Source organism: Acanthopagrus latus, chromosome 21 (genome assembly GCF_904848185.1).
Source record: "Acanthopagrus latus isolate v.2019 chromosome 21, fAcaLat1.1, whole genome shotgun sequence".
NCBI lineage: Eukaryota > Metazoa > Chordata > Actinopteri > Spariformes > Sparidae > Acanthopagrus > Acanthopagrus latus.
In genome coordinates this window covers 24,187,498-24,205,461 of record NC_051059.1, presented here as the reverse complement: position 1 = coordinate 24,205,461, position 17,964 = coordinate 24,187,498, and the positions used below count along the sequence as shown (strand labels likewise).

General features: G+C 44.1%; 1 protein-coding gene across 5 annotated transcripts in view; it reads left to right on the top strand.

Annotated features, from left to right (window-relative positions):
* The window catches only part of LOC119011827 (neuropilin-1a-like), a 93,157-nt gene that overhangs the window by 58,757 nt on the left and 16,436 nt on the right, over positions 1–17,964 (top strand). For all 5 annotated transcript variants that reach the window (XM_037085240.1, XM_037085239.1, XM_037085238.1 and 2 more), the window contains exons 6-10: positions 532–698; positions 11,164–11,319; positions 11,811–11,955; positions 14,714–14,889; positions 14,985–15,140. In XM_037085240.1, coding sequence (XP_036941135.1) covers positions 532–698; positions 11,164–11,319; positions 11,811–11,955; positions 14,714–14,889; positions 14,985–15,140 — 800 coding nt within the window. The remainder of the gene's footprint in view (positions 1–531; positions 699–11,163; positions 11,320–11,810; positions 11,956–14,713; positions 14,890–14,984; positions 15,141–17,964) is intronic.

Sequence of the window (17,964 nt, the reverse complement as noted above, 5' to 3'; positions counted from 1 at the left end):
TGCTTGAAACGACTTCTTTTACCACCGTGACTGAGCGCACAGCAGGGAGCCGGGACAAGAGTTTACGACGTCTGGGTGACACTTTAATCACAATGCTCACTTGTTTTTCTGCCTGACTCACAAAAACACACAGATTTCTAACTCTTAACTCCAAGTGTTTTCTTTTTACAACCCCAGTTCTCGACTTTAACCAAATGAGCAAATCCTAAAAAAAAAAATTTAAAAAATCAGTTCATCGAGCTAATGATGTGTGTGATAAAGTTTTTAAACTTGATAATTATCTCCTCGTCTGTTTCATAATTTTGGACTTCATCACTTAATTTAGCGCCTGTGATGCATTTAGAAAACGGAAACCTCTCATCCAGTCGTATTTAGAGACACGCAGTTTAGCGCGATGATATAAAAGCAAACATTTATCACATCTATTTTTAACCAAGCACATTAGCAGCTTTCTGGATTCTTCTCAGTCTGAACTCTTGAACTCGATGCTAATGGGTTTTTTCTTCTTCTTCTTCTTCTTGTCTCTGGCAGCGTTTGCCTGCGTGGAGCCGCTGGGCATGGAGTCGGGAGAGATTTCCTCGGAGCAGATCACCGCCTCCTCCCAGTACAACTCCAACTGGTCGCCCGAGCGCTCGCGTCTCAACTACCAGGAGAACGGCTGGACGCCCTCGGACGACACCGTCAGGGAGTGGATTCAGGTCAGTGACTGGAGGTCGAGGGTTCAGTTCTGGAGGTGGAGGGAGAGCTGAAGTTATGTCATGCTGATCTCAGATCTGCAGGAACGCTCTTTCCCCTCGGTTTGAACCGTGCCGTACCTCCGAGATCTCGCTCACATCTGGTCTGAATATTGTTCACTCATTTGTGCCACTTTTCTGCACGTTTCAGGGACACGGTACTGAAAAAAAAAAAAAAAAAGGAAATAACCCAACATGCATTATTTATTGAGACCTGCCTCTCCAGCGCGGCTGACATTTTTTTCTTTTCTGTCTTCATTGTGAAATCTGACGTTCAGCAGCCTGAGATCACTGGATGTGGAGAAAAAACTGCAGCAGAACAATTTCTTTCAAAAATACGCTGCCGGTCAGGTTTTCAGAGGGAAGAGGTGCAGACAGGTCGGCTCGTACGTCATGTTCGGGCCTCGTACAACAAATTGTTTCCAGTTCAGGCTGCGTTTACATCAGGCCTGTTTCATTCTGTGAACTCTGAAGCCTTTTTTTTTCTTATTTTGTTGAATGTATTCAGGCAGGAAACAGGTTCAGTTGTACACAAGCACTGAGAGGTCTGTTAAGATAGGCTAAGATAAGATTTAGCTTCAAGATGAGATTTAGCTTCTGCCTCATGTAGTTATGATTGTTGAGAAACTAAACAACCAAAATGTCAGAGAGAGAGAACGAGAGAGATGGAGGTGAAAAAAGTACATTTAGCTTCAGCTCAGCTAGCAAGTTCATTTATCCTCTGCTGCAGTTTCAGATCTCTTTCATTCGCTACTTTACATCTACGTGTTATACGGAGGAAACTGGACTTGCTTGATGTTTGACCTCTCGTGCAGGAGGCTTCTGGAGTCCACATGCCTCCATATATCACGTAGATATACCGTGACCTTCACCAGCATGTAGCTACTGTACCTTTACCTCGGCTGTCTCTGAGGAATGTTACATTAAATTTACATTTTCTTTGCTCTATATGAGTTGCAACTAATTTAACCTACACAGAAATGTTAAATCGATATGGCATCAGATCTTATTACCTTGAATTCTTAACTCAAGATTAAACTGAATGCATTTTTGACTCTTGCTGGTACAAGAACAATGTCAAACAGGAGCGTATCTTTTAACACGACTGATTCAGCGTCGTCACCCTGACTCTAGAGCTGCAGGAGACCCTCGGGACGTCCAGCAGTAGTGTGAAAGCCCAGCCTGACTGATTTACTTTATCTACGTCATGCTGTGCTCTCGAACCCCCCCGTGAAGAAGAGTGCATTCCACCACGTTTTCAAGCCGAAAGCTACAGGAACTGCAGCCTGATTTGTTTGGAGTCCCTTTGGCGCCAAATAAATTAAAAGAAACAAAAAAAAAAAAAAAAGAAGCCAGACAGGATGACAGGTCACGGAGACGTTTGTTAACAACAAGCATCTGCTTCTCCCGAGATGGTTTAGGTGAGACGGACCTGTATGGTTGCAGCCTGCGATTAGGACGGTCCCATTGTCCGGGACAGGAAACTCATACAGGAAGACTCACAATGCCCCTCGCAGTAAGAGCGGACCCTCACTTCCTTCCTGTTGAGGTTACAACGGGAAGTAGACAGGAAGTCGGCCTCAGTGCCAGATTAGTAGCAGCGGCACTCTATTGTCCGTCAGGGGACTTCTTTTAGCTACCGGGCCACAGCTGAGCCCTCTGGGATGTAATGATATGAAGGACAGTGTGTTAATGGAAGTAAATGGGTTCATATAGTTTGTATTGATTCTGCAAGTCGTGCACAAGAGGTACAGATCACTCTCTGAGAGGAGGCGAAGCTTGAAATAAGGGACGTTTGAGGACATTTTGCAAAACACCAGATATTCTATATGTTCTATATGGGTTTAGATCATTTTCCTGCCAGCTCACAGGAGAGCTAGAAAATATTTTGTAATCAACACGTTTTTAAAACATTTTTTTTTTTGGTTTGGTGCTGCAGACGAGCAGAGCGAGAGCGCTCGGCTCACCTCGTTGCTCGTCTGGAGGAGGACTGTAGCGCCGGGTAAAGACGACCGGTTTGCAAGCTCGTGCAGAAGCCGCCGCGCTTCTTCTATAAAACATCGTCCTGCAGACAAGGCCGAGTCGTACCGCCCAGAACAGAACAGAACAGAACAGCAAACTAACCCCCGGGTCAGTGTTTGTGTGTGTGGTGATGTGATGAGCAGAGTAGAACTCCAGCAGAGGAGGACTGGTTTTTTTTTGGGGCCTCTGGGCAAAATATTGTGAAGCTGCCGTGTGTGTGTGTGTGTGTGTGTGTGTGTGTGTGTGTGTGATCTGCAGTGTTTGCTGTATCTGACGGGTTCTGAAACACAACAGGAAGGAACACAACGCACAGACGGTGGGCGGAACGGGGGCGTCAATAAAGGGCGCACAGCTCCACTCGGGGGGTGATTCTGCATACGAGAAGCGACTGGACAGCAGTTTCTTTTTAATATAAACAAACTCAGTGTGATGCATCATGCAGCATAATATATTTTAGATCTATAACATCTAACAGTAATATTTAACCTTGTAATTACACAATGACACAAATATAAAGAGCTGACACAGGCTTATTTTTGAAATTGGCGACAAACTTAGCAGTTTTTATTGTTTTTCTTATGTTGTTTGATTGGATTGTTTTGAGGACCCACTTCTCATTACGTATATAAAACAGAGAGGTAAAAAAAAAAAAAACACCTGGCGCAGTTTGCTGAGTGGTTATCAGCCTTCTCAGCGCCGTTAAAACACTCCGGAGTTCTTCCTACGAGGACGCGCCGGCTTGTAGATACAGAAGGAGGAGACGACGCTCATCACTCAGCTCGGCAGTCATGAGATCTGCACCAGAGTCACATGCTCGGCCCTCGCTGGCCCGAGGCTGCAGCAGCGTCCAGTCTGGTGTGTGTGTGTGTGTGTGTGTGTGTGTGTCGACAGATATCTACGTGTGTGCCGTTAAAAAGTAAAGACTTTGTTGTTGGCAGTCCCTCCTGAAGAAACGGCGGACCATCCCCCCCCGTCACAGTGATTTATAGCTCCAGAACCAGCGCTGCCTTCCCCTCCTCCCTGACTCCGTGAGCCGTTTGAGTTATGACTGGTTGTTTTTGTGAAAAGAATTTTCCATTTTATTTGATTAAGTGTGGTGCGTGGCCGACTCCGCGCAGCATGGTTTGCCTCGCAGCTTTCCATTCATCTTACTTGAGGAGAAAATTACAACTTGGTTAATTCCTGCGTGCCTGCCTCCTCCACTGCAAACACCTCTATTATTCATTTAAAGGCATTTATATTTTATTGATACTATTTTCAGGTTACTATTCATAATGTTGTCGGTGGTGGTGGTGATGTTACCCCCGGTGGCAATTTGGATGGCGGCAGACAGTGAGCTCATTATCTCGCTTTATGATGAATCTGTAATCATATTTTGCGCCGCGGTGACTCATTTCATCAGCGTGCTCAAGATTCGCAGTGAAACGGAAAAGACTCGCCATCTGTTAAGCACATTTCTTTTTTCTTTTTATTACACCAGTGATGATGACAGAGGTATTAACTGTGATGCTTAAGGACAGAGAAGTGCTAAAATGTTACTTATGCAGCAGTAAAATAACCTCGTGCAAAGTAACATGAGCATTAAAAGTAGATTTTAATGGGGAGATTATGGATTAGTGCACACTTGCAATCAGAAAAGTCCATTTAAGATGAAACTCAAAGTGATTTAACAACATAAATCTGCCTTTCAAGCAACATTAACTGTCTTTAAAATGTGATCAGATACAAAAAACAAGCTTCAGAGCCTTGTTATTGAACACCGATGTGATGTAAGCCCAGGAAAGGCTTCCTTCCCCTTCTCGGCTTCAGGTATTTATAGACGCCGTCGCCGTTTGTCTTCAGGATCCTCTTGTGACGCCACCAGGAAGAAGAGCTCAGCGACGTGCATCTGGAGAACACATTGTAGGCCTCGTGTGAGCCGAGCCGGGGAAAACAGAAAGACAAAAGATCCTCCAGAGAGCGTTTAAGGGTCCCCGCTATACGGAGACCTCTGGAGGAATGCCGCGGTAAACTGCAAAAAAAAAAAAAAAAGAAAAACCCAAAAATGTCAATAACTGAGAGGAAGCTCGACACAAATCAGGTCTTTTAACGTGCAGACACACATGTGAGGACGTGTCTGAGTTTCCTCGTGGTGAAAGAAGACGAGCTTCTTATCGTGAATCTAAAAAGCAGGAGAGACAAAGTGATGAAATGGGATTTCATTAATGTCATTACTCAAAGAAATGTTTATTTTGGATTTAAAAAAAATACACATGGCTACTATTCCAGAGATTAAGTAAAGCAAAAGTCCTCGTTTTTCATCGATGTCAAGGAGATATTTTGAAATGCGGCGACGAGGTTTTAAGGGCTCAGTGGTTATAAAGGTCACGCAGCAGACACAAAACTGGGTCATAGATCCAAACTAAAACATAACTCAGGACTCTGTGGTAATGTTATATAAAGACACAGGGCTGTCGGATTGGTGTGTTGCACTCTTTGGATGAAAAGCTATAAAAGTCACTAAACAGAGACATGATCCCTGGTTCTGATGGGTCTAATATTGGGCTTTTCTATGGCATCTTCCAAAGTAGTTAATGTACGAAATCAGTGAAAAATAGCAACAGAACAGCTGTACTTAACAGCGTCTAACAGCGAGGTTGCAGATTGCAGACCAACTGAATATCCCTCGCCTCTCCCCTCTACTGTTTGGTTTGGTTTGTCCATTCCGGGCTACTGTAGGAACTTAGCAGGACTCCATCGCAGTGCTTCAGCTCCCTCTGTAGATGGAAAATGTTTATTATAGGGACACAAAAACACATCATTTCTTTGTTTCAGGCAATTGTAACCTGTGAAAACGTAATTATTAATATTTTGTCCAATTTCTGCCGATTAGTCCTGCAAAATCATGAAAACCAGACCTTTAAATCAGTGTGTTTATAAAAGTGAAATCCTCCTCGTCACATCAGCTGACAGTGATGGACAGGATGGAAGCTACACAACCTCTTCTTCCCAACAAGACATCAGCGATTTGATCATGGCGTCTGCTGAATTCATGGACATCTCATGTTGAAAAAAAACATCCAAATACATTGTCAGTCGTGGCAAAATCGTGGAAGAGCACAGTGAAGACAAACGTGTTCCTGTAGTAAAGATATTCAGTCCAGAGTCCAGCGCTCTCAGATGAGACGTGAGTAATTGAGGCTCTTTTCTTTCACTATCACCGCTGAAGCAGTATCCTGTTGTTGGCAGGAAGTAGCAGTGTTTTTTTTTTCTTCTTCAGTCTCATTTAGCCACACTTGACTGAATTATGTCCCCTTCCTGCATTTTGTTCCCTTCATTAAAAAGCTTGTAAGTGTGACTATTTTGTCCGTGGCACACATGTAGGCACTGCCAAGCGTTGAGTAATTAGAAGATGGAAGAGCAATTAGCCTCGGGCCGTTTGATGGAGGAAGTCTGGAGATTGTAGCTTTGACCGGCAGCGGCTGAAAAGACGTAGCGAGTGTAGCGTCTGGCCGACGGCTTCACTGTTTCCTGTTTCAACTGGGGCGACGTCATTAACTCTTAATGGTTTCACTCAAACGCTGGAAAACTGTGAGTCTTTGCACAACACCGAAATATTTTTTACATCCGTCAAAAGTTACGTTCCGACAAAACAAGTTCATTGTTCGTATTTCCACTATTAATGTGATTGTGAACTACGTATGTCGGTCGTGCATTTTGCTTTCTTTTTCTGCACAATGGAAACAGTAATCAGGGTAAAAAGTCCCTTTTAAAGCCGTCTCGTTGGACAGAAAGGAGCCTTTTGTGTTATTTTTCCTAATTTTCCGAGCTAAAAAAAGAAATTCAAATCAACAAACCCTCAAGGAGTTCATCGTAAGATAATTGAAAAATGCTAATATCAGGTCAGTGTAATATTTTTGCCAATCAAGAAAAAAAATAATAAAAAAATGGCCATCACAGTTTCCTGCAGCCCGAGGCGATACCCTCAATTTGATTGTTTCGTCTAACCAACGCTCCAGAACACAAAGATAATCAGTTTACCGTCTAATAAGGCGACGCAAAACGTCTCAAGAGCAAATTTCACTTCAGAAGTAATCAGGATTAATGGATTATCAGAACATCTGCAGATTAAATATCCGTCACTCATCCAGGAGACACATACAGATGTGATTTATAACTCGTTACGTCCTCTTTGTCTTTTCTTTGTCCACGTTTCTGAGAATTGTCCTTTATCGTTACGGACTATCGTGACCTGTGCATGACGGTCTGATGTACTGAAGTCGGTATCAAAGTGTTTAATATTCAGTCGGTGAGAAGACAGAACGGGTTTCCTCTCCTACAGCCGGTGTGAAAATCACATGCGAGTATGAAGGTGTCGTGTCAGCAGTTAGAGCGGATATTCAGCGTTTTCCGATCATCATATCAGGGATTTTTTTTTTTTCTGTCGTGTCCCGCCCACAAGAATGTCTGATGGCTCACAGTTAATAGCCTATGAATATTGAATAATCTGAATCTGCAAACTAAAAGAGTAACTACATTTTTAAATAGATGAAGTGTAAAGTAGCAGGAAATGGAAATGCTCAAGTGAAGTACCTCAAAATTGTAGTGAGGAAAAGTTTTTAGGCTCCTGTATCGGCCATGAAATACACCTTTGGTCGACTCCTTTTCAGGAAGGTGTGATATACGGGAGGAAAGAACGGACGTAGTACCTTATAAAAAGACAAAAAGTCAGCATCAGGAGACGGCTGGGGTTGGAACGCCGGATAGATTATTTGATTTCCACCTTGGAGACCAGGATTTGAATCCCGAGTGAAGCCAAAGGTCACAGGTGGTGATTGTTTTAAGGAAGAACCTATTTGAAGCAGATCTTTTCCTAAACCTAACCAAACATTGTGCGTTTGTTATTTCCAACCTGACGATGGAATGAGACCTTGTAGGTGAGGCAGAAAGTGACCGGCGGGTCTATTATATGTCTCCTGGTGATACCCTGTTTATTTGTCTACCTGTGTGATCTGTATGCAGCTCTAAAAAGAAGCCTTCATGTTTTTATTCTCAGAGACTTTCATCCAATCGTGTAAAGCATCAACTAGTGTTCAAACTGGGGTCTGCACTCAGGTAAATCCCGGGTCAGGAGGTGATTTAAAGGATATTTTTAATTGTCAAATGCTAAATTATTTCACTTCTGATGTCTCTTATTGTCTGGTTTTTTTTTTGGGGGGGGGGGCATCTCGTGGGAATCTTTTATCAGAAGGCAGCTGGGAAACGGCGGCGAGTCAATCCCACGAAACCTGGTTTTCCCAGGGGTCCCCCTGTCAGTCTGCGAGCCCACACAAGACCCACGAGAAGCTATTTTCCCTCTCCGTTCCTGAAAAAAGCAACAGTGGGAGAAGTTAAATAATGGCCTCCGGTCGCTTCCCATGTACAGTATCACCGCGGCAGCGTCTCTATGGTGACATAATTACACGCCGCGCGTCGCAGGCATCCCGCACACTGAGGCGCCGTGTATTTTAGCGAGCAACTGATCATTTCCAAACTCAACAAACAAGCAGTTTTGTTTCATTGAAGCAGAGCGAAGTGGAAGTCAAATGGAGTGTCACCTCATTTAATGCAGCCGTGATAATAAATGGATTCTGCTTCACGCATTTAATGCAGTTTGGAGGAACTTGATGTGAAAGTTATATACAGATTCACATTCTGTCTGCTGAGTTTTTCTTCATTTCTAGTATTTGTGGACACTGATTTTTTTTTTTAAAAAAAGACCACTGGAAGGCTTTCTGTTATCGCTCTCTTTGATGATAACTATCTTTTTTTGTTTGATCTTTTTCTTTTCAAGCACTTTGAAGCGCCTTGTTTCTGGACACTTCTTCGCCGCAGTGAGATTAAAAAAGTTTTTTTTTTTTAAATGTTTTTTAGCCCTTTAGATCATAACTTCATGAGGAAAAGTGGAAGAAAGTGCGGCTGCGAGATGCGATAACATCACTCAGAGTTACTGTGAACAAGTGAAACTGCTCGTGGGATGAAGATGATCACACTTGTTTATTCAGAAGTCAAAAAAATGGCTGATTTATAAGGTGAATCTATCTCAGGATGTGACGTGTGTGTCCTGAGGGTTCGTTTACTATACTTGGCTTTCCAACTCATTCAGACGCAAGAACAATAAATTAAGTCAGCCACCAGAGACACACCGGCTATTTTAATCTGTGACAGCTTTGGTCTGCAGATTTCTTAAGAATTAAAACCTGTCTGGGGAAATGAAACTAAACAGCAGGTGGTCTGTCTGAACATAGTTTGTTAATTTGTGTGTCTGCGTGTGATTTGTTTGGGGTTTTTTTTGGGAGGTTGTCTGACAATGTTAGCATTTTTTTCTATATCTAACTTCTGTGTTTTAACCGCGAGCTAAATCGTTAGCACAACTTGGCCGTCGGCTCACAGTTTGTTTGAGTTTCTCCGTGACTTTTTGACCCTCACCTCTGACACGTTGCTTGTTTGTTATCTAACCCGAAGTCAGACGAGAGTGTGGAAACAGTTTCTGCTCTGTTCTGTCAGCTCGGAGATCCTGGAAGACATTTTAAACCAAGCGACTAGCTGGAAGAGAAAACTGCTAATGTGTTTTTGTCAAAAATAAAAGATTAGCGTCTTCCGCAAGACCAAAATATATATATATTTTTAATGTTAAATGTTTGATCATGTAAGCCAGGTCGCCAGGGGGCTTTTACCAAATACACATCATGTAACCTCTGACGGAGCTAAGCTAGCAGCTCCCCACTGTCTGCAGTCTTTGTGCTAAGCTAGGCTAACTTTGACCCAGCGCTAAAGATAAAACAGTGTCTCGTGCAATGTTGTTTTGTATTCAGGCCTTGTTTATTCATAGTTTCTCTTAACACACACACACACACTGTCTAATATGCTTTTTAAATGAGTCTGAAGTCACACACACACACACACACACACACACACACTTTTTGCTCACACTCTCAGAAGGAAGCCTGTTCAGAACATCAGGACTCATAAAACCTGAACGAAATCACATGTCGTGCTTTCATCCAATTCTAGGAATGGATTCAATCAGTAAGTAGCACAAACGAGAACCACAAAAGTTACTAAAAAGCATCCAGATCTTGTGTGGTTTTAAACTTTAAGTCACGTTCACGTCGTAGTGGAAACAGAGGCTGTTAAGAGGACGTTCAGCTGTCAGGACGTCGCCTCACCAGGTTGTCTGAGAGGAAAGCGATGGAGTACTCATGACTTACAGCACAGTGTCAGCAGTTTAGTAGAGCAGCACACTGACTGCATAATGTTCCTGTGAAGGGTTTTTTTTCCTGTTGTAATGAGAGGCGGCAGTCTTAACAAACGGGGGCTGGCCATCTCTCCGGTGTCCTGCTCTGATTTCTCACTGTCTACTTACGGACGGATCGCGGTATAATTAATGAGATCCGAGCCTCTTGTTTCCCCCTGATGCTTCAACTCAAACAAGGTACAAGGCGGTGTTGTAAGTGCGGGATCATGCTGTGAAGCTCTGTAATTAATTTTAACCCTCAGATTATATTTTGTTTATGATGTTGGCTCCTTTACGTCGGATTATAGTTGTATTTTTGATGCGGTTACTCTTTAAGATGCTCAGAAGAAACGCGACCTCGTGCTTGAGCTTAAATCAGGCTTCAAAATTTAAACTTTTGACGTCATCGGTCTTTAATTCCCTTTCTTTTCTTAAGTGCTTTTTGACAGTAATTTCTCAGCGCGTGTTTCTATCGGCTTCTTTAACCTTAAATATCTCTTCAGTCAACATTATTTAACACTCTCGAAGTGACAGTCGACCGTAGAAATACTTGTCCCTCTGCTTGTGGTGCTCAAAGACATTTCTTTACACAAATTACTGGTTTAAAACAAGATAATCAGCTTGATTCAGCAACTACGCCATTAATTTTTACATCTCCTACTGTCACATGAGCTTCTCGTCCATGACGCCTGTTTCCTCCTGCGCAGTGTTTTGTAGTTAATCATAAAAAAGTGGAATTATTTCGGTCAGAATTCACATGTTTGCTTTTATCTCTTGGGAAAGGCAGAAGCTGGTTGTTTTGTCTTGTTCAGCTGTATATTTATGTATTTGTACCTACAGCGGCTCCATTTTGGTCCGTTTATTCATTTAATTTAACTTTACCAGACTGTTTAAACCATCGTTGAATCCAGATCTGCCTCGAGGTTTCTGTTTCTTTCTCACGACTGTCTCCAAGCTTGTTGTTGCTCTCTGTGGGAAATACTGGGTCTCTGTAAATGTATAAATAAAGAGTTTAGTCCAGAATTACTCCGGTTGGGAAGTGTCGTGAGCGAACTTGTTGTGAATTGATGCTATGGACACCTGGCCTGTGATCCTGCTACCTGTTGACTAACTCTAACTCTAACTCTGTGCTTCTCTGCGTGTGTTTTCCAGGTGGATCTGGGTTTTCTCCGGTTCGTCTCAGCCGTCGGGACGCAGGGAGCGATCTCCAAAGAGACCAAGAAGCATTACTACGTCCGCTCGTACAAGGTGGACGTGAGCTCCACGGGCGAGGACTGGGTGGCCGTGAAGGAGGGCTCGAAGCCGAAGGTAACGAGGAGTCATTAATGCTGTCGGCGCGCGTAGATATGTATTATTGATGAGTAATGAAGGACTCTGCATTCCAATCAATGGGGACAGCAGCGCGGGTGGCTGAATCAATGTTTTTTTTTCAAGGCTGACAGCATTTTGGCAGCATCCTTAATAATGAGCCTTGACTGAAATGATGCACTGGAAGTCAGCGTTCCAGCCCGCTTCTCTCGTCAGAATCATGGTCTGTTTTTCTTTTCGGAGATCCACTGATGTGACAACATCAACACAAATAACAGAGGGGGGGGGGGTTCAAACACTTCATCCCAGGGTTGGGCTCGGATGTTGCCTGATGAACAGCTTCGTTATGTCGATTTGGGTCAAACCAAATTCTAATAAAACCACACGACTATCAGAAACCTCGTCAGCCGATCATCGTGTTGTCACTCGTGAAGCAACAACGCTTTTATTGTTAGATTTACTACTCAGTGTGTTCTTCCCTGTGTCCTCAGATCTTCCAGGGGAACCACAACCCGACAGACGAGGTCCGCTCCTTCCTCCCCAAACAGACTCTGGCCCGTTACATCCGGATCAAGCCCACCTCCTGGGAGCAAGGCATCTGCATGCGCTTCGAGATCTACGGCTGCAGGACGTCAGGTACCAACTGAGCCGACACTTCCTGTTTGTCCTTTTTTCACATTCCCATTCTTATATTTCATGGATTTTTTTTTTTCTCTCTTTATTGACTTTGTCCATCACCGCAGAGTTCGTTCAAGTTTAATGTAATCTAAATTCTTATATAATCCAACGTACATATGGACTGTGGGCTTGTGCTCACACCCACGCTGGTTTGATTTCTCTCCGTCACTTCCATTTTCTGATATATTATGAAGCATTTTAAACACCGCGGAGGGACGGAAGTTGGCAGGTCATTGTAGAAAAATATCCCTTTTGGATCAGTTTTTGATCAACAACAAAGAATTATAAAGAGCGGTTTCCTCCGTTTTCCGTGAGAAACGTTTATTATTTTGAAACGTTTGTTATGCAGCTCTTATCTTGTGTTCGGTACCGTTTAATGTAACATCCAAAATTCAACAATAAGCTACAAACTTATAAATTTCCGTCCTTGAACCTTTTTTCTTTCGCTTTGTGGGAACTTTTCTTAACAATTCTGACCAACTTTCTTCCCCCTTTTATGAAAATAATCTTCCTTTTGCAGACGCTACGTGCACGTCCGTTTACCTGAGATGCTTTTTAAATCGCTGAATGTGTCTTTACTTGGGGAACGTTAACGCCTCATGTGTGATGATTTGAACTCTTCGCTTCTCTACCTGCGTCAGAAACTTCGTCGTCCTCCCTTTAACAACACTGTCTCAGTTTTTGTTGTTGTTGCACATCGTGAATCAAACTTTAACATCTTTTTGGCCGCCGCGTGAGAATCTCCTGCTGCTCTCTGTTGATTTAAAATAATCGCCGCTTCCAAGGCGAGCGCAAAAACTCCCACGGAAGGACACCGTTATTCATTACAGAGGAGCAGAGGAGAATCACGCCGCCTCATTACTCATCCTCCAAACGTTACATAAACCGCAGTCCTTGACGCGCTACAGTACAAGCAACTCTCGGCAGGAGAGCTCCATAAAGTAGATATTAGGCTCTTACTCATAGGAGAACAGGCTGCTGAGTGCTAGACAGGTGATTCAGGAGACATAATGGCGCAACTGGGAAACCGGGAACGTGTGAAAGTACCGAACAGAACTCTTAAAACCCAACTTGATCCTCATCTTGACCTAAATTTAATCCTGTTTCTATTTTTAATCTTCAGCCAAACTCCATGAAGCGATCGAACGCGTGGACTTGGAGCTCACTTTTTCACTCGTTTAACCTTTTCCTTTTTTTTTTTTTTTTTCTGTTCCTGGGAGAACATTTGGTTCTCATAAGCACAAGAACCCACACAGAGAGGCGCTGTGGGAGGGGGGTTTCCATAAAGAACACATGGGTTGCTATAAATTCACATTATGGAGGAATTCACATCCTCGGGAGCTGTTGTTAAGCACCAGACATAACTCTGGAAGCATTTGTCAAACACAGATATCACGCAGAGACCGCGACTGTGTACGACCCGGATTTTAGATCTACCTCGTTGTTGGTAATGGATTAAAACTCTTGAGAGGATCGTTGTTAAGTTTCTGCAATATAACCTAAAAAGCACATCTCAAGCCTCCCAGTAATTACTCCCGGAATATTTCCCCGTACTTGTTAGAGAAAACAGACCGGCCTGGTTGTTCAACAGATTGTCTTGTAGCCTCGAGGCCGCGCGTCGCCTCGACTTCAACAGCCGAGCCCGTCGGTGTCACGCGCCCCCGAGACGAGACTTTGAACCTCCGAACATTTGCCAAAGACTCTGCTACCAGCTGCCTCCCGGCTTCTGACAACGTGTTCTCATGCAAGTCTCAGATGGATGGTACAAAAAAAAAAAAAAAAAAAAAACAGTGCAAATTCTCACTTTGAAGCAGCAGATGAGAAAATACAACTAGAGGTTTTCTTCATTTGAATCGAGGGTCTGAGACTTTGTTTGATCCTGGAAGTCTAATTATTCATCCGGGCACACCAGAGTTTAGCCAGGGCGAGGGTTAGCATTAGCTACCGAGTGCATAGTTTTATCTAGTTTTGAGCATTTTGACAATTTGGTTGCTGGATGGAAGCAAAAGATAGACTTACCTTGACCCGAAGGGCAAAACTAAAGTGGGTTTATCAAGTTGAGGTCGTTGACGCTTCTTTGACTGATAATTGGTGGAAATGTGAGCTGGTTTAAAAGATACGTAAAGGAACCAGAAGGGGAATCAGTGTCGGTAAAAGATTTGGTCAGTGAGCAGGCCGTCGTCATTTCACGTTACGTTAACATTCACTCTGCCGTTTCCTTTTCATGAGCCCAGAAACTGATGGATCTTCTTCTCAAACTGGACTCGCTGGATCGTATTTCATTGTCTCGCTGCTGCCTGAAGCAATGCAGCCATTTAAATTTGTTTAACTGGCTGTTTTTCTTTCTGAACACCACCGGGAGGGGGGGAAAAAAAAAAAAAAAGGTCTGCAGATTCCGACGCAGTGCTGATCTGATCTGAACTGGTCTTTTGTAACAGAAGAGAAGCAGAAGTCGTAAAGCACAGATCTTACAGTGTTCATACAGGCTTCTATACACAGAGAGCTGCATCATGGTCAGTTCAACCAAACTCGTCCCACAGATGATAAATTAGTCCTCGGTGTTAAATACTGCAGCAGCGCCCAGAGGGCATCAACTCAAAACCGCTGACTAAAGCAGAGACAGGATAAAGATGAAAGTGGTCTTTCTTATCACGCTGTACGCCTTTCAGAAGTTTCTTATCCAACGCTGTTTCCTTCTTATTCCCTCTCTGCACAGACTATCCGTGTTCGGGGATGCTGGGGATGGTGTCCGGTCAGATCTCGGACGCTCAGATCAGCGCCTCGTCGTACGCCGACCGGGGCTGGGTGGCTGAAAACGCCCGTTTGTTGACGGGGAGGTCGGGCTGGACCGGGCAGCAAACCAAGCAGCCCTTCAGGAACGAGTGGCTGCAGGTGGGTTGAACGCAGAACTGGTCAGTGAGGCCTCGGATCGACTTTTGTCAGCAAGATGCCGACCATTTTGTCCCGCTTGTGTTCTCCCTTCTCAGGTGGATCTGGGCCAGGACAAGATGGTGAGCGGCGTGGTGATCCAGGGAGGGAAACACCGCGACAGGAACGTCTACATGAAGAAGTTCAGGGTGGGTCACAGCCTGGACGGGGAGGACTGGACCATCGTCAAGGAGAACGACACCACCAAGCCCAAGGTTGGTGCATCCGACCCACATTTGTACCTGTAGCCGGCAATACGACCGGACTGGCTGTGATTTTCATCCTTCTTTCATACCTTTGTTGCGCCAAGGTGACATAACATACAACAAATCTCAACTTCCCTGATTTACAAAATAATATTTGAATGTCAGATCTTTTAAAGAATTAAATAAAATTATCAATATAATCTGAAAAAATTGCAGTTTTGATTTTGATTTCAGTTTTAACTTATGTGTTACAGTGATAGCTGCAGAAGTTAGCATGCTATTCAGGTAGCTATTAGCTAGTTTGTACCACAGCAATATCAATGCGGTGCTCCAAGCTCAGGGTTAGCAACTGAGCTAACAGTTAGCAGCAGTTAGCTACCAGAATATGTGCGTTTACATTTGCATTATGAGGAGCCCAATTCTTACATACTGCACCTTTAAAATGACGAACAAGTAAACAAAAATGCAACTAAAACGTCTCATATGAACTCTGTGAACTGACGTGGTTCCACTCTTTCATCCACACTCAGTTCCTCCTCTCATTCTCTTTCTTTCTGTCTTTCTTTCTTTCTTTCTTCATCCTTCTCTCCGTCCATCCCGCCGTCGTCCGTCTCGTTCAGACGTTTCGCTGCAGCCCGGACAGAGATTAACAGAAAAGCAAATTACACAGAAGACAGATAAAAGCTTGCTGACATGAAAAAAACCCAAAAAGAAACGTCTCTCCTCTTACGGTAATCTGTAATTCCTGGAGAACCATCTCACAGGCCGCAGAAACACACACCGCTGCTGGAAGCGAACGTTTAGCGTTTCCCAAATTACAGACTGCAGCTCGCGTGAGCTCCGACCACGTTGTTTGTTGGATGCTTTTGTCGGACGCACTCCAACGAAACCTTGACATGAAGCGAGACGGGAGCTTTCAGAAGTTGTAAGTTGGTTGTTTAAGGAGTCACAGCAGGATTTATTCTCAACATTTATTTATCTATCTATTCATCTCTTCACTTTCTGTTTAATTTGTTCTTTAGCGCTTTCACTCAACGCATCAGAGGTCTGATTAACTTCTGCTCTGGAGGTCAAACTTGGTTTTTTTTTTTAGTCTGTAATAAACTGAATTAACTGGATTTACTCACTTAAATTTGACCAGCTGCTATAATCTAGATAAGAGCAGAGCAGAGAGAGGAGCTGGTATAAACACATGAATGTGTTGACCTCAGCTGCCTTCAGTTATTGCCGCGTTTTTCATAATAATTATGCTTTGAGAGCACCGGGATCGATACTCGCCGGCCTCTCGGCATCAAGACTTATTGTTAGCGGTTGTTAGGGCTCAATGAGAGACGGCAGGCGAGACTGAGGGCAAACGAACTCCAACCAACTCCTCTGCGTTTTCTAAAAGGGGTGCGATATCAAGAAAACTAAAGAGTATTGAGGTTGAACTCAAAGTTACGCCAGTTCATACGATGATATTTCTGCTCGTTGTGACAGCCGTCCTGGTTTTAATGACGATGAGGAGACGAGAGCCACCTACGTCGTGAAAATGTTTCAGTCCTGTTTGGTTTGACGGACAGCTGTCGGAGCCCTCCAGTCTCAGTCTCTCTCGGTCTCTCGGTCTCCAACCCTTCTGGGCGATTTTTGGGTGGCGTCTTTGATTCTGATCCTCGAGGAGGAAATTCATGTCATTGCTTTCAGGACTCGGGCTTCCTCTCCTCCTCCTCCTCCTCCCCGGGCCGGCCCCGCTGGTGCGACATCCTCCTCTATGTGTTCCAGATGGCGGGGCGGAGGACGAGGTTAGCCATCAGTCTCCTGCTGATTCACTGCAGACGGAGATCTAGATGCTCCTCCATCCCCTTCGCCCTGACGCTCCGCTCTGTTTCCTGCGCGCCCAAAAAGAAAAAAGAAAAAAAGCTTCAAAAGACGAAGGCAGGAAGGCTCAGTGAGGCCCTGGCTGGTACTTATACATGTCCCGCTCACATGTGGAGATACTGTAAGAGCTCGTACATCTTAAAGAACAGATATTTTTTGTGTAATACAACAGCGTGTCTTTACATCTCGTTACATGTCCACAGTGCTTTCTAAGCAACAGCACAACATGACAGTCTGTTATATGATGGATGATCTTTTCTTCGATCGGAGGACAAGAAGCGCTCGAAGAGATTTTAAAAGTTGAAGGTAGATAAAATCGAGGCAGACGTTTCTGCAGCGACGTGCGATGCTAACGGGAGGTGGAAGGTAAAGACGGACGGCGTTAAAAACCTCAGATACTCAAAACCGTTCGAGTAGAATGAAACAAAACATCACCTACAAAAAGTCGACTTGTTCACGGGAGCGTTAGAAAAACGACCTCGTGCTGGAGACAGGAGAGAACACACTCCATCGCTGAATAATGCAACAACAAAACAACGAGCAACGACCCGAGAGACGTCTTCTCTTTAGTCTCACTCTCCTCCTCTCGTGTTTACTGTTCATGTAAACAGACTAACCCTGTTCTACTTCTTTCATATGATGTCATCCCTGCAAACCTGCTGCAGCTTTTTGTTCGCTCTACGAAGGTGAATGCTAAAAAGTTAGCCATCTGCGCGGTTGTTAGCACGCCGCTCAGGCCAAATCAAAACCTTCCACAGACTCGGATCTTGCTGTGTTCTGTGTATAAATCCAGTCTTTGGCACATCCGAGCTTACGCCCGCGATGCCACGCTGCCGTCTGTAATAAATCAGGCCAAAGGAAACCTCAGCGGTTCAGACGAGCAGGAGCGCTCTTGGTGTTCGGTGTCCCGCCACTTGGCTCCCAGCGTGACGGAAACCATTTTCATCTGTGCCTCTTCCCACATCGGACGTTATGA